At 49.0% G+C, this 27,956-nt stretch overlaps 1 protein-coding gene and 2 long non-coding RNA genes across 6 annotated transcripts; 1 reads left to right on the top strand and 2 right to left on the bottom strand.

Moving 5' to 3' along the window:
* Positions 1-4,799: 4,799 nt before the first annotated feature.
* On the bottom strand, positions 4,800-6,127 carry LOC116147728 (uncharacterized). The gene is made up of 2 exons (XR_004131345.2): positions 5,452-6,127; positions 4,800-5,032 (listed from the first exon to the last, which is right to left on the bottom strand). It is a non-coding gene; the product is annotated as an uncharacterized LOC116147728 (long non-coding RNA).
* Positions 6,128-6,277: 150 nt separating this feature from the next.
* LOC116147729 (uncharacterized) lies at positions 6,278-15,434 on the bottom strand. The gene is made up of 3 exons (XR_010376769.1): positions 15,290-15,434; positions 13,168-13,313; positions 6,278-10,638 (listed from the first exon to the last, which is right to left on the bottom strand). It is a non-coding gene; the product is annotated as an uncharacterized LOC116147729 (long non-coding RNA).
* On the top strand, positions 14,969-24,198 carry SERPINB1 (serpin family B member 1). 4 transcript variants are annotated; one of them, XM_010977568.3, is made up of 8 exons: positions 15,035-15,149; positions 15,699-15,810; positions 16,795-16,969; positions 18,733-18,870; positions 19,925-20,042; positions 20,989-21,131; positions 21,215-21,382; positions 22,883-24,198. In XM_010977568.3, the coding sequence occupies exons 3-8, from the start codon at positions 16,802-16,804 to the stop codon at positions 23,282-23,284; spliced, it is 1,137 nt and encodes a 378-aa protein (XP_010975870.3). In that variant the 5' UTR covers positions 15,035-15,149; positions 15,699-15,810; positions 16,795-16,801; the 3' UTR covers positions 23,285-24,198. The 4 variants fall into 4 exon arrangements, with proteins under 4 accessions (XP_010975945.3, XP_010975729.3, XP_010975870.3 ...); XM_010977643.3 differs by lacking the exons at positions 15,035-15,149; positions 15,699-15,810 and adding an exon at positions 14,969-15,001; XM_010977427.3 differs by lacking the exon at positions 15,699-15,810 and having other exon boundaries at positions 15,008-15,149.
* The last annotated feature ends 3,758 nt before the right edge of the window (positions 24,199-27,956 follow it).

The following is a 27,956-nucleotide window of genomic DNA, read 5'->3' as shown; positions in this document are numbered from 1 at the left end:
GGCAGCAGTGCGTGGCCCGCCCGGGGACCCGAGGGCCCGCTCCTCTCTTCTTCCAGGTGGAGGAGGAGCTCGTGAATGAGAAGCTCAGGGGTGGACAAAGCCAGGAGCAAGGGACCGGGCAGAGAACTGCAGCTGGGGGTCTGCTCTGGGCGGTTTGGGGATTACCGAGCCCTCGACAAGCCAAGGCCGACTCTTCCGGAGTGTCGTCCAGGACAGAGCTGTTCCTGTCCACGGTAGCGCACAGTCCTCGGTGGCGGTCAGTCAGGATGGCTCCTGGGGGGCCGGCTGAGGTGTGGGGCGCACAGGCCCCCCGGGGCGGCTGCCTCTGATCTCGAGCACTCTGCTCCCGTGGGAGCCACGTCCCTCCACTCCCCTCCACTGCTCTGCTGGCCTCCCCTCTTCCATCACAGTGTGCGTGAACTTGACCTCAGCCCCCAGCAGGGGCAACCCTCCAATAAAGGTGCTCGTCTGAAATTCCGAGCTCAGAACTTAAGTGATTTGTGCATTTTTGCTTTATTTTCAGATGACTTAGGATGCTCTGTGGCACCCTGGCAGGAGAGCAGGAGCGGACTGTAATTTGGGCTTAGAGAGAAAACGCCTGTTCTAGATTTGGAGGAGCAAATGGCTCTTCACCCGCGGTCCTCCAGCCTCCTCTCCACAGAGTGCCTCTCCTGTCCCTTGAGTGTCCTCTGTCCCCACTCACACCTTGACCTTCATGAAACCCCCCTGTGCCTCAGGCCACCTACCCATTCATCTCGTAGTGACAACTTCCTGTCCTCTGCTCTCGGGATAAAGGTCCCAGGTAGAGATGCCTCGGCTGTTCAAACAGCTTGAAAATGAGTCTGAAACATTTTGGCAGCAAAAGGAATGGAGACGGCGCTCAGTCAGGACTCCTGCTCGGCGTTGGCCGTCTGAGCTGGTCCCCTTTACGGCACAGAATCTTTAAGCACAGACTTTACACGAAACACGAGACAAGGGGATTTAGACTATTTGGACACCACGTAAATGCTGCTGATGAAAAAACTAATCAGTCCATCTAAGAAGAAACGAGAATTTTTATTCAAGCCAAATTTGAGGATTAAAAGCCAGGAATGACATCTCTGTTCCGCTGGGTAGACGTCAAGGAACAGGTTTATAAGTGTTTTGAGACAGAGGGCTGGACATCAGCTGATGCGTTACTGACAGTCTACACAATCCAGGTCTGTGTCATCCTGGTGGTTCACGTGGCCCCTCACACAATCGAGATGGAACGTTACCTTTGAGGAGCTGTCTTGTTGATTCTAGGAGAATATTGTTCTTTATGGTGGAGCAGGTCCTGCCAGTGGGGGAGGGGTTTGGTGGGTGCTTTAGGCAGATACTCAGTGCACGGTGTTGGGGGAAGGGGAGAGAAGGGCAGAGGGCAGAGAAGAGTTTTTGTTTAAATTTTTCTTGTCTTGCCATAAGATACATATTTTATTTCACAACATGATAGACTGTAGACTGTAAGAAATTATGAGCACTGTCTCACCCAGGGAGGGGAGAAGTTTGATTTCTGTAGAATAAGGTTTAGACTCATTTTTAAAAACTAAACAGGAAACTGTGTGCTTTTGAGGGGGGGGGGAAATTCCAAAACATTTGAATGTTGGCATTTTACCCAGACTTTCCAAGGTCAACTGCAAGGTTAACACTCAGGCCCGAGCCTACTGAGCAGCCCCAGAGACCAGGCACCGAAGGGGCCGAAACACAGCCTGGGTTTTCGGGGTTTCACCCGAGGAGCTGTGACTCGAAAACATGTCTCGCCTGTTATCAGCATCCTCTTGTGACCGACAGAGGTGTTACTCACTGAACAGCTAATTACACGGTTTGTGGATGGTGGGGACCAGGTTTCTTACAGTTGGAGGGTGAGTTACAGCAGAGAAACCTGACAGCCACAGCCTCAGCCAGGTGATCGGGGTGGACATCAGCTGTGACAGTCATGTCGATAGATGACACGTACCCTGGAAGTCATGCGAAGAGACACTTCTTCCTCCCAAAGGCTAATAACCCTGTGTCACCACGAGAAAAATGTCAGACAAATGCCGGCTGGGGAGGCATTCTGAAAAAACACCCAGCCGGTGCTCTTCTAAGCTTCCACGGCCGTCAGAAACAAGGGAAGTCCGGGTAGCTGTCACAGCTGACGGAGGCGGATGCTAAGTGAGTGTGACCTCCGGACTGAGGTCCTGCGATAGAAGGCCGACATCAGGTGAGAACCGAACCAGGACGAATAAATTAAGGACTTCAGCAAATGATGCGTCGACATCGATTCACTAGTTGTGACAACTGTGCAATATTAACGTAAGGTGCTAACAACAGGGGAAACTGTACCGTCTTTGCACCTTTTCTATAAATCTAAAACCACTGTAAAACAAAAAGTCTATTAAGAAGAGAAAGGGATTTAAGAGACATATCAACTAAAAACAGAGATACTATTTCTAGCCAGTGCAATGAGGTAAGAAAAAGAAATAAGAGGCGTGCAGGATGGGAACAGAGAGTAAAACTGTTCTTACTTATTCAGATGGTGTGCTTGTCTGTGTAATAACTCTAAAGGCATCTACGAAAAAAAAAAAGCCCTCTTGAACTAATAAGTGAATTCAGCAGTGTCTCAAGGTGCAAAGTCTACATAAAAAAAGAGAAAATATTTTCATATAATAACAATAAATATGTAGAAACTAAAATTATAAATATAGTACCGTTTACAATCATGTCAAAGGAAATAAGTATTTAGGTATAAATCTAATAAAACATGTACAAGATCTTATGTTGAAAATTGCAAAATGCTGATGAAAGAAATTGAAGATCTGAATAAATGGAGAGCCGTGCTGTGTTCATGAGTTGGAAGATTCGACACCGCAAACAGCCAATTCTCCCCAGTTATCTGTCAGTTTAGGACAGTTGCTATCAAAATCCCCAAAAGATCTTTTTGAACACACAAACAAACTTATTTCAAAATTTATATAGAAAGGCAAAGGACAGCATTTCTAGAATAGCTAAACAAAAGGTGAAAAATAAGAATAAAGTGGGAAAAATCACTCCGCCCAGTGGTAAGGCTTGTTGTCCAGCTGCAGTCGCCAAGACAGCGCGGTATCGGTGGGGGGCAGATGCATGGACCCAGGAAAGAGAACTCAGAAACACATCCACAGAAATGTGCCCAACTGATTTCTGGCACATGTGCAAAAGCAATTTAACAGAGGAAAGAGAGCCTTTCCAACAAAAGGTGCTGGAGCAACTGGACTTCCACGGGTCAAAAGCAGACCTTGACTTAACTCTCACATCTTATGTAAAAATTAGCTCAAAGTGAATCACTGGCTTACACACAAAACATAAAACTATGAAAACTTTTAGAAGGTGTCGACTGAAATAAACGCTCAGCCTAAAAGTTGAGTTATGTTTTATTTGGCGGGAGGACTCGAGCCAGGATGACAGCCCTTCAGGTGGCTCAGAGGGACTGCTCAGAAGAGGTAGGGGAGGAGCTAGGATATACAGGAGCTTTACAACAAAGACCAGGTAGTTGGAACAATAAAAGATTACTTGTTAGCTAAAGAAAACCAGGCATCTCAAGTTCAAGAATTTAGTGCTTTTCTGTGTATGGGAGGAAGCAAACATTTGGGCTCACTGAATTCATCCCTTTGACAAGCACCTCGCTATCTTGGGCCAGTGTCCTGTCCTTTCTTATTCTGAGTGCCCTCAGAGGGCACCGTTGTGAGTGGCTGCGGAGGCCGGGCTGCAGACCTGTCCCCACTGGGGGGTGGCGGCAGCCGCTGATGGCTTGGTTTCAGCATTCTTTGTTTACTGATGTGGTTGCAGTATTTTTCGTTCACAAAGGAAACAAAGAAAAAATCTTCAGGACCTGGAACTAGATGAAATGTTCTTAGGCTTAACACCAAAAGCACAACCCATAAAAGGAAACACTGATAAACTGGACCTCATCAGATTAAAAACGTTTTTTTCCTCTGCAGAAAATTCTGTGAAGAAAATGAGAAAACAAGCTACAGCCGGGGAGATAATATTTGCAAACTACATATCTGACAAAGGACTTGTGTCTAGAATGTCTAAAGAACTCTCAAAAGCCAACAGCAAAACAAAAATTCCAGTTAGAAAATGGGTGAAATACAGGATCGTTGGAGAGGGTTACAGATGTAAATAGACACATAGAAAGACGCTCAACCTCATCAGCCATCAGGGAAACGCAAATTAGAACCTCGGGGCAACATCACTCCACACCCGCGGTCTGCATCCGACTCCGAGCTTTCTCTTGTCTCAAAGCTGGGCAAGCGGCCTGTCAGACCTTCAGGGTGCAGCCTGCTGTGCATTAGGCAGGGCAGCTCTCCCTCCTCACACGCTGCCGGCTCCCCAGCAGGATCCGCCTGAGCAGTGAGACAGGCTGGGGCCCGGGACCTGGGTCCCTTCGATGCAGTGCCTGGGCCCGGACAAATGTCTCCTTGACCAACAGGATACAAAGAAACTACAAGGGACTAAAAATAACGCTCGACTGTACCGTTGGGACAGTTGTTAACAATGTGATACCAAAAGGCCGCAAACCAACCACTTCTGAGTTGTTGGGAGCAAAAGCAGGCACTGCCCGTGATCCCTGCTCACGCCCCGCCAAGGGGGCGGGCAGACCACTGAGCCACACCCACCTCGGCCCAACCCACCGGTCTGCCCTAGCCCTCACCCCATTTAAGGGACTGTTAGCGGGTGGAGGGACCCCAAATTAGGACGTCCACCAAAGTGCGTATCCTGGCCACCGGCTATGGAAGAATTTGCACAGCAGAGGCAGAGGGTTGATGTGAGCGGCTGCTTTATTGCTCAGAAGGGAAAACAGGGGAAAACTGGTCACGCAGGGAGGAGGGAAGAAAGGCACTCCAGCCCGGAGCCGGAGGCCAGGGCGCCAGCTCCGCCGGGTGGGCCGCGGGGCCTCTTGATAGAAGGCAGGCACTGCCGTTTTTCATTTTCATTCTGATGGTGGAATTATTTATTTTCTGCCACAGGCTGCTTCCTCCCTCAGAGCTCAGCCCTGAAACAAAAAGCTAATGCAGAGACTTCCCGTGGGAGCAAAGGAAGCGATACCGGGGTCTGTCCTTTGAGTTCCAGCTGCCAGCTGCGGGGTGAGGGAGACGCCCGCCTTCCCGGCGGCTGGCACGCCCTCTCCCGGGCTGTGAGCCCCGCCGGCCAGTCTGCCCCGCCGCGCTCGCAGGGCCAGCTCGCCCCGTTCCCTGCTCTCGCTCCCAGTGCTGCGGCACGAGTCCCGGCACACCCTGCCTGAGCTCCTCATCTGGCCTCTCAGCAGTCCCTACTGACTAGAGAGTCCAAGAGCCCGGGAGGGTGACAGCAGGCGCCCCTCTGCAAGCACCCTCTGCTTCTCAGCACTGCCCTTTGGGTTCCTCCCCACTCCCACCTCCCAGCCTGAGAAACTCAACTGTCCTCAGCACGCACCTCCTGGCTTCTTCGGGAGATGTCTTGAGGAAGTGGCGAAGGCTCCCAGGATGCTGTGGACACGGAGACCCCCGGGAAGCACCATCCCGGAGGCTTCGCTTGGGGAGTAAACCCATCACTTCACTGCAAAGGACAGGGCCATGCTGTGTGAAGAGGGCGAGCACCGTGAGCTATGTGATGGGGTGGCCAGAGAGGCCGCTGCAGAGAGAGCTCCTGCTGGGCTGTGCTTGCTGTTAGCCAAGCGGGCACCTTTGGGCCAGAGCCTCTTGCCCCAGAGGGATGTCTGCTGTCCGACAGTAGACTTTCAAGTCACGCTCTCATGAGTTTTCAGCCCCTTCAGTTGGGAGTGCCTGCTGACCGCATGTGATGTCAGCATCAGGAAGAGCCAGGTCATCTATGGGTTTATATGTGATGTAGGCAAAATAGATTTGGTTTTTGTCCCCGTTCCTGAAACTTGCAGGAATTCCTGAGTGACAGGTGTGTGGTTACCTGTGAGGAACCCCTTCACGTACACTTGCTTCTACGAGACTGAAGTGCCTCACTGGCTACTGTCACTGGAGGGGCTGTCCCCACTGAGAAGACCAAGCCCGGAAAGGTGGGGACTTTCAGGTGCCCTGTACCCCCCCCCACCTCCGCCACAAAGATCTCTGGGGGAGGGAGAGGGGCTGGGGACTGAGTTCAATCAAGTGGCCTTGGTTTAAGAAAAACCCTGAACACTGAGATTTGGAGAGTCTCTGGGTTAGTGACACATCGGGGTTCTGGGAGGGGAGTCCCAGGGAGGGCACGGGAGCCCCCTCCCCACCCCCACCCCCCGTCCTGTGCCTCCCTCCCGTCTGGCTGCTCCCAAGCTGTGTCCTTCACGATAAACCGGTAGGAATAAGCCGAGCACCTTCCTGAGCTCCGTGAGTCGTCCTGGAGAACGACGGACACTGAGGAGGGGCTGCGGGAACCCCCGAATTTACAGTCAGAGGACAGGTGGAAAGCTGGGACTTTTGACTGGTGCCTGCAGCCGGGGAACCCCTAGCTGTGGGGTCTGCCCAGCACCGGGCAGCGAGTGTTGGAGCCAAGTGAATCGCAGGACCCCAGCCGGTGCCGGCTGGCAGCATGCAGACAGTAACAGGTGACGCGGTGCCCTCGCAGCTGGACGCCCTGCCTCCATGTGGACGAGCTGCGGATTCAAAAAGCTTTACAGAGACACCTTTGTGAGCTCGGCCGGAAGTAAGGAAATTTACTCAGAAGAGAAGCCTCAGGGAATGAGAGCGTGGGTTACATGCTTTGTTCTGTTTGCATTCTTTGTTTCTAGTGAAGGAAATGTCAGAAGAGGCGGGGGAGGGTGCCGAGGGCTGCCCCCCGGCAGGGATCCCTGGCGCCGGGCTCAGCTCCAGGCCACCCCAGCCGGGGCAGAGCCCGTCGTCCCAGCCCCACCAGGCCTGCACCCAGAGGAGGTTCACTGTCATCAATTGTGCAACGGGTCGCCAGTGGGTGGAGTGAGAGGCTGTGCTTCCTGAGACAGATTCTCTCGTCAGTGGCACATTTCCTGTCATCACATCCTAAACACCAGTCCCGAGGCAGCGTCAGGGCCTAAGTCTCCCCAGCCAGCCCAGCCACGGGGCTTGTGCGCTGCGCTGGGCACTGCTGTCACCCCGGGTGCCTCGTCGGCAGGGCTTCCAGCGCTTAGAGATGCTGTGTGGAACCCACCCACCCCTGAGGAGGCTGCCATCACTCTCTGTTTATACATGAGGCATCTGGGACACTGAGGGTGCGAGATACTTGCCCGAGGGACTCAGCCCGTAGCAGGCGGGCCGGGGCTCATACCGCGGAGGCTGCCCTCGAAGCCGGCACGCCGAGTCACCCGCATCATGGTCTCCCTCCCCATTTCCGTCCTACCCTCTTTAAATTAAGCCAATCCAATTCCTTCCAAAATTCCTTGTGGAACATCCCTCTCGTCCCCCTCTGAGTATCTGTGGCTCCCGCATCTGAAAGCCATTCTCTGAACAGTTCAGGCCAGAGCGCGGGGCAGTGGAACGGCCCTCACTGAAGCTGGACCGCCTCCTTCCATTCATACGAAGGCCTTCATAACCATACTGGTGAATGTTGAGTTTGTGGTCAATTACAATTTCAGAATTTGTCTCACGTGAACTGCTATGAAACAGGCCTCTCACCTCTGGTATTTGCAAAACTGATTTCTTAACATCTGCGTCTAAAACACCTGCATTCTCTTTGTGACGTTTTTTGTGTTGGTTTGAGATGACACATCAGCCAGTGGAGCTCTTCTGAGTCTCGGCTCTGTCATCCCCGACAACAGGGTTGCGCTTGCTGCAAGTTTACCCTGAGCGTCCTTCTGTGCCTCCGTGTGGCTCGCTCGTGAGAGGGCGATGCAGAAGTGCCGGGAGACCAAGCGCAGGGCCCTGAGGTCTACCTCGAGAGACCGCTGTCTCAAGCGGGTCACACGCTGGGTCCCTTCTACAACCAGCCAACTGTTCTCTGCCGCGCAGTCAGCGCGCTGCCTGAGCAGTAATGAAAGGCGTGGGTAAGTGTCCTTCTCGGCTCTGAGCTCCCAGGGCAGGCTTTTCGCACCATCTTGGGCCAGGTGTGCCATTTTCTCTCTTGCGTTAGAGCTGTTTGTACTGGGGCTTGAACTCATCCTCTTTGGACAACACTTCCATTTGCACCAGCGTCAGGCCATCCTTTCACTGAGGAACGTGACCGAGCAACACCACATCGTCTATCCCCTCTGCTCAGCTTGTCCTGGGCTACGCCCTTCGCTCACGTGTTCACACACTTACTCGACGATGTTAACTAAAGGTCCGCTACGTGCAGGCGCCGCTCTGGAACCTGGGCCCGAAGCCCTGCTCCCGCCATGTGACATTCTGCTCAGAAACAGGATAATTTCTGATGGTGACAGATGCTTGAAGCCAAAGAAAGTAACGTGGGATGAGAGGAGAGACCAGGGAGGGGCTCAGCAAGGGGGTGGTGTTGAGAAGAGAGCAGAATAGGAGGAGTCCGTCCCCCCAGGAGGAGAGGACATGAGGAGGAAGACGGTGCAGGAAGAGGCCTTCCCGGGGGAGACACTACAGGAGGGGCCCTGCGACGGGGAGCAGGTGAGGTCGGAGGAGGGTGCTGGCAGAGTTACTCCACAGGAATATTTATAAGAGGGAGTTAATTGTATGGAAATTCCAGCTACCCTAACAAGGGGAACTGAGCTTGCCTGAAGGAGAAAAAAACGACATGAGTTCCCGGTGTCCAGACGGCTCAGTGGCTGAGACAGTCGGTGGCGATGAGATGCTGCCCTCAAGAGGGCAAAGGTAGGCTACACAGCGGAAGTCTGAAGACGAGCTTTGGTCCTAACGGAACCAGCAGAAATTTTATTGTTAAATAAAAGCAACAGAAATTTTATTGAAAACTAACAAGACTGCATGAAACTCTGAGAGGTTATTTTATCTGTTTCTGTGGCCTCAGTCACTTAAGCTGCTCAAGATGTGAAACTGTAACTTACTCAGAATTTCCTAGGGGGGGTCTAGTCACCTGCAGCCACAACCCAGGGTCCAAAATTATTCATTGTCATGAAATAATTGTGTCTCACCTAAAATTCTCAGACCATTTTAAGGAAAACATGAGTATTTGTAAAGTGATTTCAACTCACTTTTCTTGTTTTAACAAGTTAAAAATAAATTATAACAGACAAGTGTAAAGAATTCAGTACATACGACCCTCACATGTCCCTTCTAACTATGGTGGATGCAGCTCCTGGTACACAAAAATTACTTTTTCAGATGAAAATGTCTCCATGCCCATGGAGTATTGTAAATTGTGTTTATGTTTGGAGATTGGTCATCTAAAATAAAATGTCTTATCTAGAAGGCACGCTAACGGGGAGATAACGTGTCCATAATAATCCCACTTAAAACACTTACAGACACCGCTATGAAGACCATACCTCCATTAAGCTTCTCGGCGATCAAAGTATAAAAATTCACTCAGCCGTAAAAAAGGAATAAACTAACGCCATCTGCAGCAACATGGATGGACCTAGAGATGATCATACTAAGTGAAGTAAGCCAGACAAGTATCATATGATACCATTTATATGTGGAATCTAAAAAATAGTGCAAATAAACTTACTTATAAAACAGAAACAGACTCACAGACATAGAAAAGGAACTTACGGTTACCAAAGGGAAGGGGGGTGGATAAGGAAAACTTAGGAGTCTGGGATTAACGTAGACACACTGCTGTATGTAAGACAGACAGACAACAAAGATTTCCTGTACAGCACAGGGAACTGTATTCAATACCTTGCAATAAACTGCAGTGGAAAAGAACTGGAAAAAAATATACATGTATACATGTATGTGTAACCGAATCATTGTGCTGCACACCTGAAACTAGCATAATATTGTAAATCAATTATACTTCAATTTTTAAAAGTATAATAATTCACTCATTTAATTTCTTAAACTGAATCAGGAGGCAAGCTAATTCAAAATGACTTTTGAAGAAAAAAGAAAATCAGGGTGTTTGTGGGGGTTCTGGATAGTCAGTAACCCACTTGCCTGAAGGTGGAGACAAGTCTGAGTTAACTCACTTCTCCTCTCAGGCTGTGTGGGCAGGAGGAATAATTCGGGTCACGAGGAAACCCCTCAGGGGACGGACAGTTCCCTTATTCCTGTAGGACCAGACAGCCGGGACGAGTCGGAGGGATGCGGTGTTGGTGGTGTCCACACGTCCTCCCGAGCAGAGGGATGAGGAGGATGTGCTCCTAGGACCTCAGGCTGGAGGAAGGGGTGCGCTGCGTGCTCACAGGGCAGGGGGCGCCCTGCTCTGACCAGGACCGGCTGATGCAGGGGTGCCTGCTCGCCTGTGTGTTCTGCTTGAAATCTGATTCACCTTCAACAACCGTGTCCTTATAACGCCTTCTATCATCAGTTCACCTGGTATTGAGGATCTGATTTCCCCTCTTTAGTTCCTTTTCTCGAAGGTGTTTCAGTCTGGAGCATGGAGCTCAGCTGTCCCCATGCTGACATGGTATTTCCGACGACGCTGACTCAAGGCTGGCAGCTTGTTAAGATGAGTCTAGGTCTTCGTACTCTCACACAAATGCACAATCGTTAGTTTGTTCCCTCAATTAATACAGCAAGTGCATGAGTTGGTCCCCCCACCAAACTTGTTTTCTCCAACTAGAAACATCTAAACAAAAGCAAGAGAACAGTATAAATTTCAGCCACTACTGCATGGTACTCCCAAGCCTGGTGGATGCTCAGAGGACAAGGTCTGTCCTCACATCTACAGGCACCCCTGCCACAGCTGGCCAAGCCCCTCAAGTCTAGCATTGACCCCTCTTCCAGCTCACTGGCACAGCCTCCTCACAGCTCTTCATTGTCACGGCTGCATCTGCCACACTGCATCCCAGCCAGGGACTGAGCCTCACATGTGCCGCAGGAAGTCATGGAGAGTAGTGACCACGGAATGACCATCTAGCTGGATCCAGGCAATGGGAGACTGCTCACCCCATCCACACTCCTTGGAATGAATGTCTTCCCACCGTTCCTGCACCAGGAGCCTCTTCAAGGATTTCTCAACTTAGTAATTACAATTACAACAATGCAGCAATAATCTATCCCTTTTCATTGCTACGTAGTATTCCACCGAATAGATATGTCATAACTTACATCCCCATTCTGCTGTAGTTGACCTTTGGGTCTCACCAACAGGTTTACCTGCAACATTCCTGTAAATGTCTTGGTGTAAATGTGAACACACTTCTCAAGGAGAAGAATTGCAGGGTTAACATTCTTAAATAACACTGAACTGTTTTCCGAAATAGTTTTCCCAGTTTGCAATCCCCCAAAACCCAGGAATGAGAGAAGGCTGGTGGCTCTGCATTTGTGGCCACACTTAGAATCGTCATAATTTTTACTTTTTTGGCTTTGCGAGTGTAAGTTATCCTGTTATGTTCTAGGTTTGTTAGTTTGTATTTAACATCTTTTTATGCCATTTGGAGTTCCTCTTTTAAAGTGTTTTTTCAAATTGTTCACTCATTTTTTAAATGTGTTTTTAATGTTATTTGTAGAAGTTACATGTGTGATTAACAGTCTTTGTCCACTGTATGCCTTCAACCCTCTTTCAATTGTGTGGCTTGTCTTTTTTTTTTTTTGGTTAGTGGAGGTATTGAGGACTGAACCCAGGACCTTGTGTGTGCCAAGCACGTGCTCCACCGCTGAGCTGTACCCTCCCCCACCTCCTACTCCGGACCTTGGCTTGTCTTTTAACCATCTTATTGGTGTTTTTGTAATAAACAGGAATTCTTATTCTTAAAGTAGTAGAATTTATTAATCACTTCCTTTATAGTAGATGCTTTCTTTGTCTTCTTCAAAATCTTCCCTACCCTGAACTCATGGAAAAACTTCCTACATTTTCTTCTAAAAGCTTGTTTCACTTTATTTTCACATAGCTTTTCATAGATCTTAAACATCCATGGACTTGATTTTTTGGTTTAGTGTAAGGAGGTAAGGAGTCTTTCTCTCTTCCTTCCTTCCTTCTCTCTTTCTCCTTCTTTCTATCTTTAATTTTTGCATATAGGTATTCAGTTGTCCCCACCATTTATCAAGTATTCTGTCATCTCCCCACTGAAGCCTTGTCACCTCTGTCATACATCAGATATCCGTACCTGCAAAGACCTGTTTCTGGCTCTCCTTTCTGTTTCATTGCCTGTCGCCTGTCCCTGCACCAGTGCCGTGCTGGGCTAATTACTGCAGCTCTGCAAGTTTGCATAGTTCGTAGAACATGTCCTCTTTGCCTTGCTCTTCTAGAATGTTTTGACCATTTGCATCACTGTACACATTTTGTAATCAGCTTGCCTGGCTTCACAAACACACACATACACATATCCTTTCTTTGGAATATTTATTAAGATTGGGATTGATTAAAAATCAATCAGAGAAAAACAACGGTCTTTACGATATTGAGTTCCAGTCAATGAATGTGACACATTTCTTCATTTACTTAATTAAAAAAAATTTCTCTTAATACAGGGGTGGATTTATAGCTCAGTGGTAGAGCACATGCTTAGCATGCACGAGGCCCTGGGTTCAATCCCCACTACCTCAATTAAAAAGTTTTTCTTTTAATAATGTTTAAAAATCTTTCTTAGAGGTTTTATTATGTTTTATTAGGCATATGTTTTATTAGATATATTTCCAGGAACTTAATTTTTTGACACCATTTTAAGTGGAATCTTTCTTTTAATTTCATTTCCTGTGTGTTGCTAGTCAATGGAAATATGGATATTTAGTCATTACCTTGCTGAGCACACTCAGTAAATCTAAGTACAGAATTGACTTAAACGATCAGTGCACTTGTCCCCGTGGCCACATACAGAACACCGCCCCTAATGGGCGTAGGAGATTTCTGAATTCAGGAAGTATTTACAAAAGTCGACCACATTCTGGGCCATTAAGCAAGTCTCAAAACATGTTTCAAGACTGAAATAGTGCAGAGATCTTGCTCACTGACCACAACATGGTCACCCTTGAGGTCAGCAGCACGTGGACAGTTAGTTCTCAAAGATCTCTTGGTGCCTGTCTGGGATTTTCTCCTTCCCATGGGTTTTATGAACCCGGCTGTGGGTCTTCGAAAAATTTATGCAACTTTCTCATCCCACACCATGAACCAGTGACTGATGGGCCCCCACATGAGGGATCAGACGGGAAATCTTACCTGGATTCGAGGATTCTTGTGCTGCTGGGTGTGCGGGAGCAGGAAGGGCATAGGGTCACTAGCTCACCTGAGTCCCCTGGGCACACCTGCGATAGTTAGGGGAGCTGGGTGACAAAGGGCCCCGATCGGCTCCAAGCTGATTAATCCTGGTTGGGAGGTGGCAGGGGGGGTGAGCAGATACAGAAAATAAAATAATCACCAACAATTAACATTTTTTGTTGTTACTTAATTTTTGCTAAAGTGTAACACACGCAGAAAAGCACACCGTTTATGTGCACCCCTCAGTGCATGATCACAAACCAAGACGCCTGTGTAACCACCCACGTCAGGAAGCAGCAGGTCCCCGGCACCCCAGAGGTCCCCTCCCCCACCCACTCACAACCCTTGTGTTAAAAATGAACACAGGATTTGTTCTGATCAGGCATGCCTCCACGCCCATTGTCTGTGCATTTTATTGGGTCTGTCCCCGGGGAGTGAAACTGCTGACCTGGCCAGGGCACCACGCGTTCAGGTTGAGCACATCCGCCTAACGGAGCAACATGGCGATGGTGCCACCAGGCGAGTCCCAGCATCTCCGCATGACCTTGGGCAGGGGCCTTTACACTCTGGAGCCCCAAATACGCACAGAGTGGCCACTGCCTCTGCCTTGCACAGACGTGGATTGATTGATGATTCATGTACAAAGGTGCATTCTGTTTGAAACTTATATGATACATGCAATGATTTAGGAAGTTGTTTCATTTAATTTGACTCAGATCACCAAGTGTCAGGAGAGAAAAAAGAAAATTCAGAACCCTTTTCCTTGCTCTACTTGTCTTGGATTTTAATTTAACAGCCTTTCCGTGCAGCCTGTGGCTTTTGACCTCCTCACACCGACCTCTTGCTAGAAGCCGATGAGGGGCCTCTATTCTGTAAGAAATGGTGACAAGGTTACCAATTTCATCGAAACTTAACTATGACTGGCTCTCAGTAAATGGTTTCTTTATTCCAATCAGCTGTAAAACAAGTGACAATCTTAACCTCTTGTTTATTCTCCCTCTTGTCTAAAAATCTATGGAGAGTATTTTTCTCTCTCAATACTGGTTCTTCTCTGCTTCTTTCCTTATAAACAAATTCTCAGAGTCAAAAAAAATCTACAAACCCACTTACACTGTATTATCCAAACTAATTGAAAAGTAGGATTTTTCTTTCGTCCCTTTTTCATGTTGAGATTTGCAAGAAAGCAGGGGGAAATTTCAAGAATGCAGAATTATTACATACCCTCAAGTACTGTAAATTTTGGTGAAATTACATACCCAGACATTTGGTGGGGGGACACAAACAGAAAACCTCACAGAAGGAGTTCTTGCTTTTATTATTCGACCATAGCCATTCTATTTTAACATTATAGGGGGAAGACTGGTTAGTTTAAAATTTAGTATAACGGGTAAGAAATGCTTCATTCACATAGATGTGGGTTTTCAGGGTGTGTGGCATGTGAGCTGACCTAGCCTGGTGAGGGGACTATTGGGCTGAACCCACTTTAGTACCTGAAGGACAGTGACATCAAGGATGTCGTTTAGGACTGTTTTGTCTCACCCTAGAGGCCCCTCAAAAACCTGAGAGTTTGGAGTGTATAGATGGGATTCAAAAGGGGCTGGTTTGCCCTCTAAGAGGTGACCCATTATGTCATCTCAGTTACTCAGACCTTAGTGAGAAATTGCCCAGCAGGTCGTTGACAGAGTGAGTTTGCCTGATCTCAGAGAGGTGCTGACCCCGCCACCACCACAGGAGGGCGTTGCGTGGAGCCCTGCGCACCTCCCCTCGTGCAGAGCGCAGCCCGCGCTCCTAGGAAGTAAGTCACCCGGGGGCAGGGGGCAGGGGGCAGGGCGCCCCGCCCACCCGCGCCCGTCCCCACGGGCGGCACTCCCTTCTGCTGCTATAAGGGCCGCGCTCGGCTCTCTTCCCAGACCTCGTGCCCCGTCCAGGCAGCAGAGCAGCGGGTAAGGCCGGGCTGGCGGCGCGGGGAGGTCGGGCGGGCCGGCGGGAGAGGCCAGCCGGGTCCGATCTGCAAGCGCCCCGGGTCCGGTGCTCACCCCGCCCCGCCGTGCGCCCCGCCCGGGTCCCCGGGTCCGGTGCTCACCCCGCCCCGCCGTGCGCCCTTCCCCGAGGCTCCCAGCGCCGGTGGAGAGCGCTAGGCCCGGCATCCTGCCGCGGAAGGAGGTCGCTCTCTGGCGGCCCGAAGGCGGAAGCGATGTCTAAGTTTGGACGTTTTCTCTCTCCCTTCCTCCCGGAGTTCGCTCCGGGTTCCAGGCAGCCTCGGCGCGGCCCGGAGCCGCTTCCCCGCTCTGCGCGGGGGGCAGGGGGCGGAGGCCGCGCCGCCCTAGAGATTATTTACCAGCAGCAACAGTAATAACTGAGCGTGTTGCTTACACGCTGGGCAGCGGGCACGACCGTTACTCTTCGTGGCCTGAGTGAGGGGAAACGTGCTCTGAGAGTAGGGATCAGGTGGGGACAGCGGGGGGCTGAGCAGAGCCCGGCGTCACCTGCAGGCACCCTGCTGGGCGGTGTCTTGTTCCCCGGGAACCGTGCTGGGTTTCCCAGCCTTCATACTCCGCACCAGCTGTGGGACTCTGGACACTTAACCTCGCTGAACATTACCCAGTGAGTCATAAAAATGAGGGTAATTATATCTGCTTTGCTGGAATTGGCTTTAATGGAGAGCAGGTAGCTCTGATTTTGTAATAGAAACATTCTTTTTCAGGTAAATGTGGGCAGTGGATTCATGGCCCAGATGAGTCAGAGACTTGAATGGGAGGGTGGAAGTGTGCGTGCTCCCGGAGCAGCAGGGAGGGTCCCGTAGGCGCACCAGTCTTTAGGACACAGGGTCCTGGTCCGCTGTCACTGCTGAATCCTAGCTGCCACATTTGTGCATGGGGACAGCTGTTGTGGGTCCGGTGGGGCAGTGCGTGGGCGGTAGAGAATTTCCCAAAGACGAAGGGTGAAAACAGTAAAGGAGTTTATGAGGTTACTCTGCCGTAGGCAACAGCAGGCCCCACAGTTGGGAGGTGAGCCCCGAGGCGGGGTTGCTGAGGTCTTTTTTAGGGACGGTCACCTTTAATTCCGTGTGCTTGCATGGCATTGGGCACAGAGGGGTCGCAGAGTGCGTGATCAGCTTGTGCACAAGACTGATTGGTGGGTGCTGAGGAAGCAGGGAAAGGAGGGGTCGTGAGAGGGCAGAGCTGCCAGACTCGGGGGGGGGGGGGAGCTGCGGTGGGTCCCGGCGGTCTGGCCGCGGGGCCTGGTGGTCTGGCTGCGGGGCCTGGTGGTCTGGCTGCGGGGCCTTGTCAGTTCGATCTTTGTCTAGTTAGTTCAGCTCGGGCAGGTGGGTATTAAGAAAGGAATGTTCTCTGTTATCTTTAAAAGGCAGCAACTGGATGCTCGAGGGGCCTTGCAGCAGGAATCTGCCAGATGTCTGTGGTCCCCACAGCAGTGTTCTTGCCTCCTGGAAGAGAGGGTGAGGGGGCGAGAGAGAGAGGAAACAAGTTGCAGGGTGCTTCAGGGCTGGGCCAGGCTGAGGAGGAGGTGGCCGTGGCGGCGCTCACGGCTGTGTGACACTGGCAGCTGGGGCTCTGTTCTGTGTTGCAGCCTCACCATGGAGCAGCTGAGCGTGGCAAACACCCGCTTCGCCTTGGACCTGTTCCGCACCGTGAATGAGAGCAATCCTGCAGGGAACATCTTCTTCTCCCCCTTCAGCATTTCGTCAGCGCTGGCCATGATCTTTCTGGGGACCAGAGGCAATACCTCGGAGCAGATGTCCAAGGTGAGCAGCAACTGGCAGAAATGGCCTGCTTCCCCGGCCGAGCCCCGCCATGGTCTGCCCCAGAAAGCCGCGCCTTTGAGTGCGTGCAGAGCTGGCTTTCTGTGTCCCGCATCGTGCATCATGCTATCCCTCCTGAGGTCAGACTTTCAGAAAAAGCCCCAAGAATAGCCTTGGGGGCAGGCTGTCATTCACCATGCAGTCTTGAGCGAGCACCTGTGATGTGCCAGGCGCTGTCTTTGGTGGGGCTGAGGGCAGAGCAGCAAAGAAGGCGGACAGAGCCCTGTTCTAGTGGAAGTCTGCGTGGCTTTCCCGGAAGCCACGTGCCTCCTGCTCTCGAGGACCGTCCAGCTTCCGCTCTGCCTGTGATGCTGGGCTACTCGCATAATGCCTGCTGCGTCCTTTTGGGCGTAATGACACACAATGGCGAAGTGGAGGGGACACTGAGTGTGTGACCCCGTGTCCCTAGACCTGGCCCTGGCACCAAGTGTGGCAGGCTGGGCTGTGACCTGGGCTCCTGGGTGAGCAGGAGGGCCCTGCAGGGGAAGGGGAGCGGTGATGCAGAAGCCCCTCCTGTCCTTGGTGGGTGTGGAGACTGCAGGTGTGCTGGGTGCCCTGTACTCTGAGTGGGGAACGCTGGCCATCCTGGAAGGAGGACCAGAGTGGAGGTCCTTCTAACATGCGGGCCACAGGTTGTGCTGCCCTGGAGCCAGGGACTGTCCAGCCCGGATTCAGGCTGACGGGCTTGTTCCAGCTACAGAGCTTCTATGTCTGCACTTGACGGAAAACCAACTTTTCCCATCATGGCCGATACAGAAGCATTTGAACGTTTTCAAAATCCACGTTAAAAAAAACTCTGGTACTAATAATTGCGAGCTGCCCCCTGCAGGGTCATCTCGGCTTCTTCTTTGAGGTTTTCCAGGAACTTTCTAACCTCAGCACAGAACAGTCTTAAGTTTTCCCCCCATTTCCAGGAAGAACGTGGGTCATGTACCCACACAGACATCCCATAGCTCAGTTCCTGCACTTTGTATACTGTGGACGTTTGTTCTCCTTGTTTCAGAAGCAAGGAACCAGCCCAGGCCTCATAAAACCATAAAGGGGACTCTTGATGTAACTGATACAAGGGGATTAAACTTTTACCCAGTGTCAAGTTTATTTGTCTTTTTAAATTTTTTCTTTTTCATGGAGGTGCTGGGATTGAACCCAGGACATTGTGCATGTGAGGCACGTGCTCTTACCACTGAGCTGTACCCCTCCACCCATCACCCAATGTTAAGTTTAGAGAAGTTATTTTTAAATGAGTTATTGATGCCAATAATGCAATTTGAAAAGCCCCTCACTCTGATCTCTTTGTGTTCCCGCAAAGCTGATGATTCTGTTTTACTGTTTATTTCTGAGAATTTTCAGTAAAATTGTATTTGATACAGAATATACATGTGAGCATAATAGTTATGATTTTTTTTGGAAAAAAGCTGACTTGTATAAATATTTAGCCTGTTAACCACTCATATCTGTGGAACCATTGTTATAACAAAAACAATGATGTGAAAACAGTTTCTAATGTAATTATGTTTCCCAAAGCTGTACATTTTGGACTTTCTCTTATTTGCTCTCCAGTGAAAATGACTAAAGTGTTGGGCTGGGGAATCATCAGTAATTAGTAATAAAAACATACTAATTTAATTTGATGGAAGCAAATACCAAGGAATCAGTTTATAATTTCAAAGTAAATGGTTGTAGAAATAATATTTCCCATCTTTTAGGCTCTCTATTTCAAGGAGGTTGAGGAGATTCATTCAAGATTTCAGAGTCTGAATGCTGATATCAACAAACGTGGGGCTGCTTACACCCTGAAAGTCGCTAACAGGCTCTTCGGAGAGAAAACCTACGACTTCCTCCCCGTGCGTACTTGTGCTCTGCTCTGAAACTCGCCAGGCAGAGCACGTTCTTTTTTTCCAGCACAATCAGGTCTCAGAAGTTAGTTTTAATTTTCAGAAACATTCAGAAAAACGATCCAGAATGAAGCGTTCCCACGAGTGGATGTGGGTTCGTTCTCCATCTCCACAAGGAAAAGGCCGACCCTGGCTGTTTCACTAAAGCAAGAGTGAATTCCGCGGTTCACTGCCCAGTATAATCAGGACCCGCTTGTTTATAAATACGTTAGTCGAAGGTTAGAAAAGGATTGGTAAATTTTACACAACACCGAAACGACTAAACTGTTCACCAAAAAATGGTTACGATCAGACACACATCACTATATATAAAATAGATGAACAAGGACCTATCTTTTAAATTTATTTATTTATTTATTTTTATTGAAGTGTGGTCAGTTTACAACATTGTGTCAGTTTCTGGTGCACAGCATAAAGTTTCAGTCACACATATACATACATATATTTGTTTTCATATTCTTTTTCATTATCGGTGACTATAATATCGAATATAGTTCCCTGTGCTGTACAGAAGAATCTTGTTCAACTATTTTATGTATAGTAGTTAGTATCTCCAAATCTCAAACTCCCAGTTTATCCCTTCCCACCCCCTTCCCCCACTGGTAAACATAAATTTGTTTTCTATGTCTGTGGATCTGAAGGACCTACTGTTTAGCACAGGGAACTATATTCAGTTTCTTATAATAACGTATAGTGGAAGAGAATCTGAAAAGAGAAAATACATACATATGTATATGTATAACTGAATCATTTTACTCTACACCTGACACTAACATTGTAAATCAATACACATCAATAAGAGTTTTTTTTAATGTTTAAGATCATCAGTTGAACATTATGTTTTTCACTATAATAAAAAAAGTAAAAGGGTTAGAATTTTTTGGTTACAATGAAATATATCCTTTGGGACAGTTTCTGTTGTTTTAAAAAGATTTTGGAGAACCATTTCTGTATGTAGTAGGAGTTATTCATCACATTTCCTTTTTTTTATTTTATTAAACAGGAGTTCTTAGCTTCAACTCAGAAAATGTACGGCGCTGAGCTGGCCAGCGTGGATTTTCAGCAGGCCTCCGAAGACGCGAGGAAGGCCATAAATGAGTGGGTCAAAGGGCAGACAGAGGGTGAGCAGTGGCAGCCCGGCTGGACACGCGCACTGGTCTTCTCTTTCCTCTTCTCTCCTTCTTGCCAGTGGGGGACCCCCTCTCCCCTTTCGTCACCCCACAGCCCGACCCTGGGGTCCCCTCTGCACTGCCCAGTGCTGGACAGCTTTCAAATGTAGAGATTCCTCAAAGTGGAAAGGTAAACATGATTTAACTGAAGATGCTAAATATTTTTTCCCCATAAATTCCCCAAACTACATTTAAAAGTTAAAACTGATATTAAAAGTAGAATGAAAGGAATGAAAATTTTGTGAATCAAAATTTACAGTCTGCTGTGGTCATAAATATTTTTTTGCCGGCATCTTATCTAAGAGGTCAGGGACGGCAGGTGGGGCTGTATCTCCTAAGGCTGTTGTTTAGACTGTGACTCTGTCGTGGTCACAGGATGGTCAGGGGACCCACAGGACACCTGTCTTCCTTCCACAGGGGACTGCCATGGCCACGCTGTCTTGAGTGGGGCCTGTGTTTCAGGGGAGGAGCTGTCCCGCCTTTTGGATGTTTGTTCAAAGCTTTCCTGTGAGAGGCTTCCACTGGAGGATTTGAAGAAGGGATTTATTTACCAGTGGCTGAAACTTTTGGTTAGGGAATTCTCTTTTCTTCCTGAAAAAGAGTGGCCCACTGTGTATCCCACACTCCAGAAAAGGGGAATGCCTATTGTTTGCCCTTTAAACATCTGACTTGCTGTGACGCACTGGCCCTTTTGGGCTGGTTTGTGTGTCACCCTGCTCTGCCCTCCGAGGGCTGGCTTACAGCAGAGGCACTCCGGTGGCTGCGCTAACGTAACACCACATTGCAGGAAACTGAACAGAAGGGCGCGCTGGAATCGCATGTCTGTGCTAACCGAAGGTCAGGTCAAATCTGGAATTCCAATAGGTGGATTTTTAAAAAGGTAACTTTATCTTTTTAGGAAAGATTCCAGAGCTGTTGGCTTCAGGTGTGGTGGACAGCATGACTAAGCTTGTGCTGGTGAACGCCATCTATTTCAAAGGAAACTGGCAGGAGAAATTTGCGACGGAGGCCACGCATGACGCCACGTTCCGGCTGAACAAGGTGAGGCGCGGCCGCGGCCCGCAGCTGCTCTGGGCTGGCGGCTGCAGACGGTGACGCGCACCATCTGTCTTCCCACCGCTCAGAAAGACACCAAGACCGTGAGGATGATGTACCAGAAGAAGAAGCTTCCCTTGGGCTACATTGAGGACCTGAAGTGCCGGGTGCTGGAGCTGCCGTACCAGGGCGGGGACCTCAGCATGGTCATCCTGCTGCCTGACAACATCGAGGATGAGTCCACGGGGCTGCGGAAGGTGTGTGTCCGCGGAGGCGCCGGCTCTGTGTGTGTGTGTGTGTGTGTGTGTGTGTGTGTGTGTGTAGGCATGTGTGCGCGTGTGTGTGCATGTGTGTGTGTGTGTGCATGTCTGTGTAGGTGTGTGTGTGGGTGTGTGCGTGTCTGTGTGTGTGCGTGTCTGTGTAGGGGTGTGTGTGCGTGTGTGTGTGGGGGTGTGGGTGCTAGTTCTGTGTTTAGTGAGCCCACCTGACTGTCCCTCCAGGTCTTGGGCCCTCCTTTGTGCAGGAGCCCGCGGACAGGGACAGCCGCGCAGCCCCAGTTCAGATGCTCAGTGCTGTCAGTGAGCAGCGCAGTGGGAAGGTCAGGGCACAAAGCAGGTGTCCCGCTGGCCAGTGGCAGCTCACGGACGCTCTCTTAGGTGAACTTTGGAGGAAAGTGCAGTGCATGAGGGTTGTTTCATTAAAACAATTTTAAAAATTGACCCCCAAACGATACAGCCTGCGGCTTCATCATGGGCTATTAAATCTGATCATTATAGTGCTCCTTCTCACCCCAACTCAAGTGGACTGTGAATTAGATGTCAGGTAGCTACCTGAGAGGAGCAGCCCCGTGTGACCCGCTGGCTGAGAGATGAGCCCACTCCCCGGCGTGAGCCTTGCCTGTTGCTCGTGGTTCAAGGCTGTGGCAGCTCTTGCCGGCGCCAGGAGGCGGGGAAAGCGTGAAGAGGACGGTTCTTCACTGTCTCTGGCCGTCGTGTGCCCTCCCCTCGCTGCCCGGACTTGCTGTCGGGGAGGGTCTGGCATCAGCCGCCTGCGGGTACAGAGCATGTGCTGAAACCAGCATGTCCCTTCTTTCCCTGCTGTTTCCATATTCGTCTCTTCCTGATTGTAAACAAGAAAGTCCGGAGCCTCATGACAGGGACCTCTGGCATCAGCAGCACAGTGGCCCGCGGCTCCGAGCCAGTGCGGGAGCAGTGGTGGCGGCGACGCCGCGGTGACGTCGCACAGCGCCGACTGTGCACTGAGCGCTTTGTTGAGGGGGACTCGTCCAGTGCTCACGATAGTGCTCTCGTATGTGCTACTGCTCTCCCGTCTTAGACAAGCACTTGGTCTGCTTCTGCTTTCACCTACGAGCTAAATATGTTAAGAAGCTCACAGATACCCACAGTGATCACTGGAGTTCAGAATAAATCGAATAAACAGGAGAAACCTTTAAACTTTTCCCTTGCACCACTCAACCAGCTAGGGTAGTAACTGTCACAGGGGTCCAGTGTGGCAGGGACTCAGTAAGTCCTAGGTGGGGGGATGGGTGCGTGGGTGGGCAGTTGGATGGGTGGGTGAGTGAGTGGATAGGTGGTGGGTGGGTGGTTGATCCACACCTCCAGATGGAATTCTCCTTTGGCACAAACATGAAGGAAGCTAGCATCTGATACTACAGGTCCATTCATTTAAAAAATGCTCCATCAACTCACTTCTATGGAACAGTGCTCACCTCCTCTTTTTGCCCATTCTGATTCCAGATTGAGCAACAGCTGACTTTGGAAAAGCTGCGTAAGTGGACGAAAGCTGACAGTCTGGAGCACCTTGAGGTCAGCGTCCACCTGCCCCGGTTCAGGCTGGAGGAGAGCTACGACCTGACCGCCCCGCTGGCCCACCTGGGTGTGCAGGATCTCTTCTGTAGCAAGGCTGATCTGTCCGGCATGTCGGGAACCAGAGATCTCTTTGTATCAAAAGTTGTCCACAAGTCCTTCGTGGAAGTGAACGAGGAGGGCACGGAGGCAGCAGCCGCCACCGCGGGCATCGTCGCCTACGCCATGCTGATGCCGGAGGAGAACTTCATAGCCGACCATCCTTTCATTTTCTTCATTCGGCACAACCCCTCCGCTAACATCCTGTTCCTGGGCAGACTTGCTTCCCCATAGACACTGTGGGCTACCGGTCGAGCTTCGCGCTCATTACCTGCTCTTTTAATGACGACCGCTTTTGTTACCTTCACCATAAAATACTATCTGAAAATGAATCTTTAATTTCCTTTGTAAGCACAGCCCTGGTGTCTGCTTATAACTTGGCAAGGGTATCTGTTCTTCTCTTTTATACTGAAAAAATCCAGTGACCGCTTTTGATTGCATCAAGTTAGAAGCAGAAATCAGAGATCAGGTGTATAGGTTCTTGACGACGCAGCAATCCACGAAGCTGCCGTACACTCCTGAGAGCTGTGGGGAACGCGGTCCCACCGTCATGGGTTTTACAGGTAGGCTTTGGAAGCCGTGATAGACATACACCCTGACTGTTGAAGGATATTCAGTTGAAATATAGGAGGGCAGCCCTACTAAGGGCCCGGGTCATGAAGACAGACTCGCCTTGGCCTTGGCAGTGTCTCGGACCTTGTGTAGCACGACAGGATTTGTGTGCCATCATGGCAGAGCCACCTGGCGATGCCCTGCCCTCTCTTTTTTGTTCTCCTGTATCCTTCCTGGTACGTGGTTGGTGTGTGGTCACGAGGAGTCAAGCAGTAGGTGTCGTGAAAGAGACTAAGAAGTGACACAAAAATGTCGTAGGATAGACGGTTAAGCAAAGAGGGCGCGCAGCCGTCTCACTGTGAACCAGCTTCTCCCGTGCTTTCTGATAAAGGCTCGTTGCTTCCATCGTCTGGTACAGGGTTTTATGGCAATGGGATGGCGCTACGCGATGCTGCAGCAGGAGATGGGTGGGGGAGCTCTTTGATTAGTGTAAACCTCTGTCAACGCACTCCTTGGAATGAGACTTGAAATGCTGCATTTTCTTGCTCCCACAAAGCTGGTGGGCTGGTTAATAAATTTTCCTAAGATTCTGCAAACCAGACTGACCTCAGTCCTCTTCTTGTTTCTCCCTGATCTCCGACAAGCCAACACTACAAAAGGGGTTCTTGGCCGACAGTCTTGACGTCCGCAATGATAGTGACTCCACACAACAAAAACAAAAGTTTAGTAATTACAATTACATTAGATTTGGATAAGTCAAGGGTGCACGTTGTACTCTTAAGTTAACCACTGGAAGAACAGTAAAAGGTTTATGGCTTCCACAATAAACCAAAGAGGAAAAAAAGAATAACAACAAATACATACTCAATCCGAAAGAAGGAAATAAGAGAAAAAAAGATACACAGAACAGGTGTGACAAACAGAAAGATGGTGAATTAAACTCCAAATAATTAAGTAATTACTTGAAATGTAAATGGACTAAATGGAGTTAAAATACAAAGGTGGTTAGGCTGGATTGAAAACAAAATACTATTGGTGTCTACAGGAGATACACCTATAGCATAAAAATTGAGAATTAGAAAGGAAAGAATGGAAGAGACGTGTCATGCAAATGCTAAACATTAAAGTCGGTGTAGCTAAAAACGTTAGGCAAAGGAGTTTCTCTTATTCTAGAGATAAAGACAGACACTTCATGAGATACAAAGATTCAGCTCACTAGGAAAACAATTCTAAATTTATATGCACCCAAAAACAAGCCCTCAAAATGAAACAACAAAAATAGAAATTAAAGGAGAGAATGGTCTGCAATTTGACAAGATATGAATGTATGTTGCCACCACTTGCACAATAATTTAATGAAGATCCTACCTTCATTAAAATATATAATGATTTGAAAGGAAGAAATAATATTTTAGATCATTATTTTCATAACAAGTCTAAATTATTAGTATTTAAAAGCGAGTTAAGTAAGATGTTGCTGGTTACACGTGCAATACACAAAGCCGATTTGTATTTCTATGTAACATCAATAGTTAAAAAATTTTTAAATTTTTTTATTAAAAAATTTCTTTTTGGTTTGTCTTTTTGGAGGGGGAGGTAATTAGATTGATTGATTGATTGATTGATTTTAACGGAGGCCCTGGGGATTGAGCCCAGGACCCGTGCATGCTAAGCACACGCTCTACCCTGAGTATACCCTCCCCCTACCCAAGACAGTCTTGAAGAAGCCTCAGCTAGAGGGGCATACTGAGCTGAATTCAGACTTATTCTAAGCCTGCAGAAATCAGATAGAATGGGTTTGGTGCAAAGATAGTCAGGAACAGAACAGAACAGAAAGCCCAGAAGCAGCCTCGCACGACAGGAGCCTTGTGACAAGTGACCATCATCTCGGCTCAGATCAGCCTTTGGCTTATGCCTCTCGCCCTATGGGAACTATGAGCAATGCCCTCTTTTGCTCTCAAGATTTAATCATTTCGGATAATAAATCACATGGTCAGCATGTTTATGATGAATGTGGCACCTCAAAGCTGGGAATGGAGGGAGGAAATTCTCAGGAAGTTGTTCCGGGATATTTGGGAACCCGTATGGAAAAAAATTATAAGGTTGATCCCTGCCTTAAACCTAAACAAAAACCAGTGCCAGGTGGGCTGTTGGCTGAGCTGTGAAAGCAGAACATTAAAGCTTTTAGAGGATAATAGAATAGGATGTATCTTCATGAGCACGTGGAGTGACTTCTTAAAGGGACACGCACACCTTTTGTCAGATTCATTCCCAGGCACTTGGATCTTCATGACACTCAACTGCACCCAGGGACAATGAAGGACTTCAGTTACACAAGGCATACCATGAAGAGGGAGAAGGCAAGGAGGCAGGAGAGTGGAGGCGGGTCAGTGCCCCGGGGAGGGCGCCGGCCAAGCAGCCGTCTGGGAGGACGCCCCCACAGGCAGGATTCTGCTTCTAGAACCTTCCCGCTGTCTTCCGCTACCTCCCAGGCTACGAACGAAACAAACACGGGGAGGCAGCCAGACTTCGTGTCGTGTCAGTTTTGGAGAACTGGCTCCCAGATAGCTTCAGAGTCTTCAGAGCCTCAGGTTACCCAGAGAAAGCGCAGCCCATCTGGGGGAGGCGGGGACGACGGGGGGCTGGTCGGGTATTACAAAACCAGGAGTGCTTTTAAAATCATCCAAAACAGGCCGATGTGTCGGGTGATTTCTGCAACGGTCTTTCTTCAAACAGGTGACTGCCATGGTCTTGTCACCCGAAATTCTTCATCCTAACACTGTCCCAGAGCTCTCATCTGACCACAGCTCTTCTCCCAGCGGCGAGAGGCTCGCCACGGCTTAGCGGGCTGTGGACCTGGGGCTCTGCCGTGACGTCTGTGTTCACATTGGCCCGGTGACGCAGCGCTGCTGCCTTCAGGCTACAGATGAGAGCAGGGAGGCTGCCCGGGCCTCAGAGCCCAGCCCTGCAGAAACCTCCCCGATTCGTCGCCCGGTCTCGTCCAGAGGGACGAGAAACACCTTGTAAGCGGCCCTAAGCGACCCTCGCCCTTCAGCCTTCGGCACTGACGCTGGGCTTCCCCCCTCAGCTGTGACTCTCGGCCACCTGAACGGGAACCTTTGACAGTTTTACAGTCTCAGATAAACTCGCACTTGAAGAGGCAGATCAGAACCTGGAATTGCCTGGAAACTGGAGGTAGATGGGACAGGCTGAGTTGTCACGTGTCCGGAGCACAAACTCAGCGTCCTGGTCCCCTCCAATGTCACTGCCAAGGGCTGAGATCGCTACAAAACATTGTACATCTGGTTGAGGGTAAGAAATATACCAGAGGATGAATTCATCATTTAAAAAAACAAACCATCATTCAGGACTAAGGAAGGATCTGTTCGTACGCCCACCTGGGAGAGGCTGACGGCTCATGGGCACGTACCGGTCATCAAGCATAAACGCACTTCTAACCTCTCAGGGTTCTAATTACATACACAACGTTGCGACACCAGAGATTTTCGGATCTGAGAAAACAGTAGCTATTGTGAGAGGAGCCCAACCTACAGGGTGTGGATAGAGCCGTGTGGAGTGAAAGAACGTGTCAGTTAATCTGTGGCGTGAAATCTCACAGGCTGTCATGGAACAAAGGATCTTCCAGCACACAGGAGGGACGGCTGAAGAAAACCGGGCGGCGTAGCAAGAACAAGAGGAAGTTACTGAAAGAGGTTTCTCCAAAAGTTCTTACACCAGCACTTCCTTTCTTTTGCAAATCTGTCACAGCAAGTCCTGGCAATAAGATCTTTTGCTTCAGCAGATAAATAAGAGTTCCCTGTAAACTAAAAATTCAAATATTGATCACTGTGCAATATTTTTAAATGTCAGTTTTCGAAAAATAAGTGCACCACAAATTTTAGTTTTCTGTGCAAAATTTGATATGTTAGCTGTAATATTTAGGAAATTGGGTAAAAAAAATTTTTTCCTCCATTTTCAGGTAAACCCAGATGTTTTCTGTGATGTTAAGACAGTAGATACTTAAAATTTTCAATTGCTTCCACGTGACCTAACTATATGACAAGGTAAGGACTTATGTGCCTTTTAAACTCATTAATTTCTTACTATATTTTATGGCCTACATGACTTACTCTCATTGCTTGCTGAACTAATTTTCAAAAATGGATTTTTCAAATCATTGTGGGGTGTTTTTGAGTTAAGATATATTAACTCCTAAGAAAGCTTCTGAGATAAACAAGAAGGTCCTACTGTATATTCAATGGCTTATAATAACCTATAAAAGAAAATAGGAAAAATAATATATATGTATAACTGAATCACTCTGCTGTACACCTGACGCTAACACAGCGTTATA

Source organism: Camelus dromedarius, chromosome 19, assembly GCF_036321535.1.
Source record: "Camelus dromedarius isolate mCamDro1 chromosome 19, mCamDro1.pat, whole genome shotgun sequence".
Lineage (NCBI taxonomy): Eukaryota > Metazoa > Chordata > Mammalia > Artiodactyla > Camelidae > Camelus > Camelus dromedarius.
This window is presented reverse-complemented; position numbering and strand designations above follow the sequence as displayed.

Bases quoted from the DNA above. Each gene is read 5' to 3' on its own strand.
- SERPINB1 (XM_010977643.3), top strand. From the start codon at position 16,802: ATGGAGCAGCTGAGCGTGGCAAACACCCGCTTCGCCTTGGACCTGTTC. The intron at 18,871-19,924 runs GTGCGTACTTGT...TTTATTAAACAG, and splicing joins AAACCTACGACTTCCTCCCC to GAGTTCTTAGCTTCAACTCA. The intron at 20,043-20,988 runs GTGAGCAGTGGC...TTATCTTTTTAG, and splicing joins GGTCAAAGGGCAGACAGAGG to GAAAGATTCCAGAGCTGTTG.